This window comes from Coenobita brevimanus, chromosome 98 (genome assembly GCF_032717465.1).
Source record: "Coenobita brevimanus isolate Jiangsu-jjx chromosome 98, ASM3271746v2, whole genome shotgun sequence".
NCBI classification, from domain to species: domain Eukaryota; kingdom Metazoa; phylum Arthropoda; class Malacostraca; order Decapoda; family Coenobitidae; genus Coenobita; species Coenobita brevimanus.
This window is the reverse complement of record NC_137051.1, coordinates 32182299-32191421: the sequence shown is the minus strand read 5'-3', so window position 1 is coordinate 32191421 and position 9123 is coordinate 32182299. Positions and strand designations below refer to the sequence as shown.

At 44.5% G+C, this 9123-nt stretch overlaps 1 protein-coding gene across 1 annotated transcript; it reads left to right on the top strand.

Annotated features, from left to right (window-relative positions):
- The first annotated feature begins 1265 nt into the window (after positions 1–1265).
- LOC145414017 (uncharacterized) lies at positions 1266–2333 on the top strand. The gene has a single exon (XM_080283585.1). The coding sequence runs from the start codon at positions 1266–1268 to the stop codon at positions 2331–2333; it is 1068 nt and encodes a 355-aa protein (XP_080139711.1).
- Positions 2334–9123: the final 6790 nt, after the last annotated feature.

The window sequence follows — 9123 nt, the reverse complement described above, 5'->3', positions numbered from 1 at the left end:
CCACTACTTTTACTGTCAGTACTACTTTTACTACTAGTACTTCTACTACTACTACTACTATTACTACTACTACTACTACCACTACTACTGCTGCTGCTGCTGCTACTACTACTACTACTACTACTGCTACTACTACTACTACTACTACTACCACTTCTTTGACTACAACGAAACATTCAGAAGAAAATTAAGTGAAAATTTTAGTGGCAATGATGATGAAAATTACAGTAAAATAATAATATTAATATTAGTAATTATTATCATAATAGTAATGATAATAATAATAATAACAACAACAACAACAATTCAACCACAACAATAATTATTAGAACAATAACAACAAGTGAAAATGATAATAAAAATGATGATGATGATGATGATGATGATGATGATAATAATAATATTAATAATAATAATAATAATAATAATAACGATAATAATAATAATAGTAATAATAATAATAATAATAATAATAATAATAATAATAATAAAATATATCTCTTTCCTCATAGGTGAAGCGTGTACCACCTACCAAACGGAGTGGACAAATCTACCGAGGTTTACTGAGAGTCTTCTAATTTCTACCTCAGCGTGTGGATATAGCTGAAAAGTAGTGTTGAATTTTCGGCATTATATAGGTTTGTGTACTTATCCACTCCACTACACCACCCCATCCAAAGACAAGTAGCCACATTTTCATCACACCCAACCGTAAGACTGCCAGTTTACCAGCACCAAGAACTACCACAGCCAGAAACTTACCAACGCCACTATCTGCCCTAGCCATCTATGTACCTAAATCAACCACCGCAATACTGACTACAGCGACCACAATCACAGTCGTAGGTCCCAGGCAAACACAGTCTTTCTTCTCATTTTTACCTTCATGTAGCTATCACAACCACCGCCCATTATCACAGTCGCCATAATCGGACTACTAAAACCACCAAACTACAGCATCTACAACCACCAAGCTACCAAATAACACCAAGTTTACCCATAACCAATACTCCCTGCCAACCACTCTAGCAGCCGCCACCACTACAGCCAGGTAACTCTCCCGACCACAACTACATAACGATCGCAACCACAGTTCTGCCAAACCCATCTACCTCCGTACTACCACAGCCACCACCATTTAACTACCATAGCTACCCACGTGCCCAGAATCACTATCCTTCCATTACCACACCACACCTCGTCTAATAGTAATACTACCCTACCACAGCCACCCTACTGCAACCAGCACCACCACAACCACCACGATGTCGAATATGACCTTAGCGGAGTTTATCAGAAAGCAGAGAACGGGCCAGATTCCAGCTGACGCCAAACACCCGTCCATGACGAAAAAGAACGCCAAGGCCATGGCGAAGGAGAAGGCGGAGGAGGAGGCAAAGAAACGGGCGGAAGAGGAAGCAAAGAAGAAAGCGGAGGAAGAAGCAAAGAAAAAGGCGGAGGAGGAGGCTAAGAAAAGGGCTTTGGAGGAGAGGGAGAGAATGGAGAAGGAAGCAAAGGAAAGGAGGGATAGAGAAGAGAAGGAACGACTGGAAAGATTAGAGAAGGAAAGGAGGGAGAAGGAGGAGAAAGAAAGGAAGGAAAAGAAGGAGAGGGAAGAAAGGGAGAGGAAGGAGAAGGAGAGAAAGGATCGGGAAGAAAGGGAACGAAAGGAAAAAGAGGAAAGAGAAAGAAAGGAGAAAGAGGAGAGAGAAAGGAAGGAAAAAGAAGAGAGAGAGAGGAAGGAAAGAGAGGAGAGGGAAAGACAGGAAAAAGAAGAGAGGGAGAGGAAGGAAAGAGAACAGAAGGAAAAAGAAGAGAGAGAGAGAAAAGAGAGAGAGGAGAGGGAGAAGAAGGAAAGAGAAGAGAGGGAGAGGAAGGAAAGAGAACGGAAAGAGAAAGAAGAGAGAGAAAGGAAGGAGAAGGAAGAGAAAGAGCAGAAGGAGAGAGAAAGAAAAGAACGAGAAGAGAGAGAAAGGCAGGAGAAAGAGCGCAAGGAACGGGACGCTAAGAGGCAGAAGGAAAGAGAGGAAAAGAATCGCCGAAGAAAGGAGAATCGAGAGAAACGTGAAAAACAGCTAAAAGAGAAAGCTGAAAAGGAGGAAAACGAATGGAAAGAAAGGCAGGAAAAAGAGAGAGAGGAGAGACAAGAACTGGAGAAGAAACTGAAGGAGCAGAAGGAACAAGTAAAGAATAAGAAGAAACAACTCAAAGAGAAAAAAATAGACCAGGAGGACGACAAATTCAAGAATTTTATGGGCTGGTTGACCAATGGCAAGAAAGAGGACATGGGTATCTCAGGGACCCTCTTGATTAGCGATGATGATGATGATTAAACTTTCTTTTAACTCATAGTTTTTTTTTTTCACTGTATCTCTCCTACATTACAACCAGCAACAACAAAACAACAGCAACAACAACAACAACTACTACTACTACTACTACTACTACTACTACTACTACAACTACTACTACTATTGCTATTACTATTACTAGTGCTGCTGCTGCAATGACTGTCCTACCATCACTTTTACTGATATTATTTTTGTTTGTGAAACCCTCGAATATAATCTGTAGCGACAGAGTGGCACTGGGTCGAAGATCTAATGTCAGTACTCCCGCTGTCTGAGTGTTCGGAGATCTCGATTGCGAACACTGGCATCCACCATGACATCGTCTGATATGACATTTGTTTGACTGCACACACAAGGCCTTCCTTGCTGCAGCCATTTGCATAATAAGTAAGAAAGATTATGCAACTAGCGCAAAAGATGAGGCATTCTTTTGCTGGTCATCCTCTTACTCCTACTACTATCACCACCACAGCCACCATCACCACCACCACCACACCACCACCACCACTACAACTACTACTACTACCACCACCACCACCATCACCACCACGACTACTATTACGACTGCTACTACTACTACTACTGTACACTATTATTACTACTCCTACTACCACCTGCACCAGCACCATCACCACCACTACTACTACTACTACTACTGCTGCTGCTGCTGCTGCTGCTACTACTATATTATTATTACTACTACTACTACCACAAGCACCACCACCACCACCACCACCACCACTATCACTACTACTACTACTACTAACACTAGTACTACTACTAGTAGTAGTAGTAGTAGTAGTACTACTACTACTACTATTACGCAGATCCTCTGCCTTCTGTTAACTGCTCCGGTCAGTTCGTTAAAGTCGGTTCCCTGGCCTTCATCGTGCACTTTACTTCCTGAACCCTTGCCGTGCTTTCATTGCTACATACAGTACGCCACATGATTTTAGTCAGTTTAGGGATACCATCAACACCCAACGGATTATTCCCATCTCTGCCTTATCCTCGCTTCCTGTTGTTGTTTCCTCCTTCTCTCCTCCCATCAACTGCTTACGAAGCTCTTCGTAATCGCAGCAAGTGTCAGCACCAACACCAGTAAAATGCTTTTGTTGCCGAGGCAGGCAAGAGGGCATTTAAATCCAAAAGCGAGTATATCGATGGCTATCTACCTACCAAGTTTCATGCCTTTACAACAAACTGTCTGGCCTGTGGCCCTCTTTTGAAGATTTTCGACATGCTGCACTTAGTGCGTGTCACGTGTCACGTGCACTGCCTGAGTGTGATGAAACCTGTCAAAAAGAAATCTTAAAGAACTGGGCCATCATAAGGTGTAAACCATGCAGTGATTGGCCCTGTGGTTGCTGAAATATAAGCTTCTCAAAAGCGTTAAGGTTGGGCCAGTTTGGGCCGAGCTGGGTCGGGCCGCTCATACGTGAGCAAATGCCACTACTTGACGAGAGATTCGCGAGGGTGCTTGTAATAAAATCAGCACATCTTACCATTGTACAACGCTCTGATCATTATAATTATTCCCATAATATATGCAGGAGAATATGGATAATTTCAGTAGAGTGTATATTTTACGAGGAGTAGCAACAATGTTAATATGGTGCTTATTATATTATTAACTATAAATATAATGGTATTCAGTATAAGGCAAGGTTGAAAATATCAACGTAATTAATGAATATCACTAAAGCTAGGACGGATAAGCATTACAAAACCATATAACAGGCAGGCATAAAGGCATAATGGAATGGCAAAAATGCTAAAGAAAATGTACTTATTGACAAAAGACACAGAAAAGCATGTATTTTCGTAATCAGAACACGATTAACCATTATAAAATCAATGTATACAGCACTGCATGACAAGAGAGTCTAAATGAACAGAGCAACTCTCTACAGTATATAAATATAAATAAATAAATAAGCATATATATATATATGCTTGGATTTTTAGCACTTCCATGGTTGCACTTACTTATTAGCATTTCTCAAATTATCAGAAGTTAAACTATGCCGCCTGTACGTTGCATCATGAAGGTCCCTGGTAAAATCACCACAGAGGGTATAGAAAAGGACTTATGACACTGATGGGAAAATCTGAGTCTTAGAAATATGCAGAGAAAGACAAATTTTGCATTGCATTCTGGGAAAAAAAATCTTGTTAAAATTACCAAAATCTGGAATATATATATATATATATATATATATATATATATATATATATATATATATATATATATATATATATATATATATATATATACTGAGATTTTAAATGTTAGGCCTTTATATACATAGTAATAAAATATAGCATACTGGATTCCAGTGCATTATTTACAGTCCTTATTGTGTTCATTATGCTGTCTACCAATTTCTATGTTTGTTTGATTGTTAGCATGTCTCCTGCGCTCCTTTCTTTCATATCTTTCTCACTTTTTGCTCGTCTTTCCTCCTCCTCTCTCTTTTCTCATCTCCCTTGCTTTCCCTGTCTACTTTTCGCTCTGTCGCCCTAACTTAATTTTCCTTTCCACATTCTATTACCAGTTTTCTTTTTCTCTACCCTCTCTATTCACCACAGCTCAAGTGGCACTGCTAGCCTAATGGACACGATATCGATCACAGAGTGAGGAATGGAAAAGTCTGTGGATCTGAACTGCTTTAAAGCTGTCTCAAAAACTTTTTCACAAGACACTCTGACGTGTCATATAAACATTTGTAATAACGGCACTTCCGCCTCGCATAAGGCATAAATTTCTTAAGGAGGGTGGATTTTAGTGCTCAAATGGTGATATATGAAGAAATATGAAACCATAATGGTGTGAGAGAACGCACTATCTAGTCTAAGTATGTAATGTACAATCCGACACATAAAAACACTCTTCTGCCGTTCCTCTCTTCTACTCTCTGCACTTTCCTTCAGTCTCTTTTTCCCACTTCCCCCCATCTATTGTCAGCCCCCTTCCCTTCTTGTTCCTCTCACATCATGAAGAGAACTGGTAGCACTGTCAACAGAAAATTTTGAGTTTATAACAAGACAAGCTGAACATGTCAAACATCGTATTTGAAAGTGTACTCCGCGTCCGCACGATTAGTGACCAAAAACTCCATGACAGTAGCTTTATTCTAAAACTTTTCCAACCGTGATGCTGTATTTCTTTACGGACGGAAGCTTAGGGGAACAAAAATCTTCATCAGTGGGGACCTATGCCCTGCTACAATGGAGGTTTGCCATGGTCAGCTGGATGCCCTGCATGAGGCAAAAGAGGAATGGCAAATAAACAGTTTTCAACATCCTCACCCGTGTTGTGAGAGTCAGGTGTGGGCGGAAATGGAGCCCAGCGCAAGTACTCTTCAACTCCACCACATCCCCACCACTCTTCCACCCTCCAGTAGGAAACCAGCCCCTTCTCCAGCTTTCATTATTACCACACCTACTTCCACCCCTTCACTCATCAATGCGGCACCAGCCAATGCCCTCACACCTCACTGGCAACAGCAAGTCGAGAGTGTTAGCTTCCTGATCCCGACCGACACCAGAACTCATTTTCATGTCGGTTAAGGAAGCTCCCTGAGAATGTAGCCACACTTGCCCTAGAACATTGTCCTAAACATTGCTTGAGACTTGTTGGAAACTGTTATATTGGCGCAAACCTAATTCCTTTGGGTTCTTCTGAACAGGGAGGAACACACAAAGTACACTTCCAACGTATGCTGGTAGCACAAGGAAGACATACAAACTCTGGATGCCTATAGTACAGGTTCATTATTATTACTGACCCTTTATACCACCTGGATAAGTGGAGTGGATGACAACAGACAAAGGGAGGAAAATCGTCGAATTGGGGTATGGGATCTCGATCTGAGGGTTTGGAGAGAAGCTCTCTCTTCCTTCATACTGGAGATCAACACCAGGACTACGCACTGAAAAATGAGGGAATTCGGGGGGTTTAGTTTACGTCTGTAGGCATTGGTGTTATGGTGTGTACAGTAAGATACTGCTAAAGCCCGTAGAGAGAGACTGCAACTCTGGCTCTGAAGGGGAGGAACACAATGTCTGTTTTCCCTACAACCCTTGTGGAGAACAAACATAAGTCTGCTTTGTTCCCAGAGTGGGCACATGGGGAAGGTAGAAGAGACCCGGAAAAGCTGGGATAGCTAGGTCATCTACTGTTATCCCCGGGTTTTCCTTTCCAGGTGTAGGGGGAAGGAAACTGAGGAGGGGTGAATGGGGGGAGTACAGGAAGGGGATCCACTTTGAGGGCAGCAGTATCTGGTGACAATTGGTCCGAGCCTGGGGTGTGTCATGGCTCATCTGGGGCTGAACCGCCTCTAGCAAATTCAGCGGTTGAAGAGGGGTGTCAGGACTCCTGCATAGCTGGACCGCGTCAAGCAAGTCCAGAGGCCGAACCACATCTAGTAAGTTCAGTGGCCAGAGAGGGGCGTCGGTGCTCCTGTGTAGCTTGACTGCATCTAGCAAGTCCATGGGGTACGTTGCCTCTAGCAAACATACGAGGGACGTCTCTAGCAAACCCAATGGCAGAGAAGCATCTAGCTTTCCCTGTAGTGCCGTCTCTAGCAAGCACTGGATTGGAGAGCTCCGGTCTCTGGCAGTACTTGAGGCGTGGGCTAAGGCAGTGGGTGGGTGGCTACTCAGGGCTAGAAGGTCTGCCCGTAGCTGTGAATGTGTGCTCCTTGTGCCCCTCTTGTCCAGGCATTCATATTGTAGCTATCCTGACTGTTGTACCTGGCTGGTGGTGGTGGTTTCCCGTGGAGCACTGGTTTTCCATGGTTGTGGCTGGAGTAGAGATTGAGGTAAGTCTCGTCCCAGGCACTTTACCACCCTTGCTGTTCTTTAACCCACGTCCATGAGGCTGGAGGTCAAAGACTTTCTCGTCGTTGGGATCTGTGGTTGGATTGATGTTCTCCAAAGTGTGGTACCAGGCTATTGGGGGGTGGTCTGGCTCCCTGGTTGGGTCCTCGGCGAGGATAAGAGAGCTTGGGTGAAGGTAGGTTGTGAGTAGATGCTGTAGGTGGTGGGGCTTTTGGATTTTCTTGATGTGTCCAGTGTAGGAGACTCAAAGTATGTATCGGACGAACATGGCGACATGGGTTGGATGTGGCTGGAGCAATGAGATGGCAGCTGTGATGGTGGCTGCAATGGTGGCTAGCAAGCATATGGTGACCTGTGACCTGGGGTCTGGCTTGAAGAAGACCGGTGTGGATGTGAAAGTAACAGTGGGAGTGGCATTGGTTGGAATGGGGAATTGTGGGATGGAAGTTGTGTTAGTCAGTGACTTCATTACTTGATGTTGCTGCCTTGCAGGGTTAGATTGGTGGGCGGCAAAGGTTGGAGAGGTTGCAGGGGGTGGTGTGGCAGGATCTGCTGACAGTGGGAGGCTGTATCTCTTGGGTGGTCGTGACTGGCGGCAGGATCTAGTGAAGAAGGGAATGCGGCTTCTCTTGTCGGCCAGGTGTGAGAAAGAGGATGTGGAGCTAGCGGATGATTTAGGAATGTGAGATGATGGATATGAAGTCAGACAAGGTTATGGGGGTGGCTGTGTTAAGGTAGAGGGTGTAACGGGGGTAGGAGATGGAGGAGAAGGTGAATGTGAAAGTGCATGGTGGAGAGTGGGGATGGTGGTGATTCTGGTTGAGTGGTGCTAGACGAGGGAGGAGGTGAGGAGGAGGGTTGCTGGTCAGGAGATTGTGTGGGGGACAGGCTAGATGGTGATGATGAAGGAGAGGTTTGTGGAGATGAGGATGGCTGACTGGAGGCTGTATTGGATGGAGATGGGAGGGGAGGGAAGTCCAGGGGGAAGTGTGGGGAAAACTGGATAGTGGATTTGGGAGTAGCTGAATAATGGTGGTTGCGGGTGATTGGGAGTGATGGAGGATGGGGTATTGGTTTGGTCAGTTTTGGGGGGGTTGTATCATCTGACATGTCAGTTGTGTTATACCCTGGCTTCGACATGAAAATCAATGTTGACCTGGTAACATTTCTGCACATGCGTGATTTTGGAAGGACCAAGAAATTATGTCTGGAGATTGTGGTCAAGGGGCAATCTAGCAACCATGACTTGTTGACCTACTCAGTGCAGGTTGTTGTGGGTGGTTTCATGCTACTGCAGGTCTTGACAGCATTGCATGTGGCGGAGCTCGTTGTTGAGGTGAGAGAGTGGGTCTGTTGGGGGTGGCCCTGTTGATAGTGGCTGGGACCAATGTCTTATTGGAATGAGCAACGAAGGCTCACCAAAAACGCGTTTGTGGGGCATGATGCCATCTTTTCTAGGGCAGACGTTCATGCCCCATCATAGGATCTTAACTTGGGAAGGCCAATCTTCCGTGTTGAGCGTGACCAGGCTAGTTCTGAGCTGATTGGTGGGGCTTCGTTGGCTTCTTTCTCACTCGGAGCTCCCCTTAGGATGGTAAGGGGATGAGTGGGAGATGTGGTATCTGAATAGCTTGGATAGCTGCTCCTAGACTTGCCCAGAGAACTCCAGGGTGTTGTTCCAATGAAGTGCTTGTGGAAGGCCAAAGCAGGGGAAGACGTCAGTGATTAGGGCCTCAGCAATGGCTGTGGTGGAATATGACTTAGCTGGACAGGCGATTACAAACTTCGAGTAGGTGTTTACAAATGTGATGAATCAGATCACCAATTTGAACAGAAGAGGTCCCATCATGCCCACTGCCAGCAGCTGCCAAGCTTTGGTGGCCGTAAGGTGCCCTGTTGGTCCTGGGGTGCAGGAGATGTCCTTCCC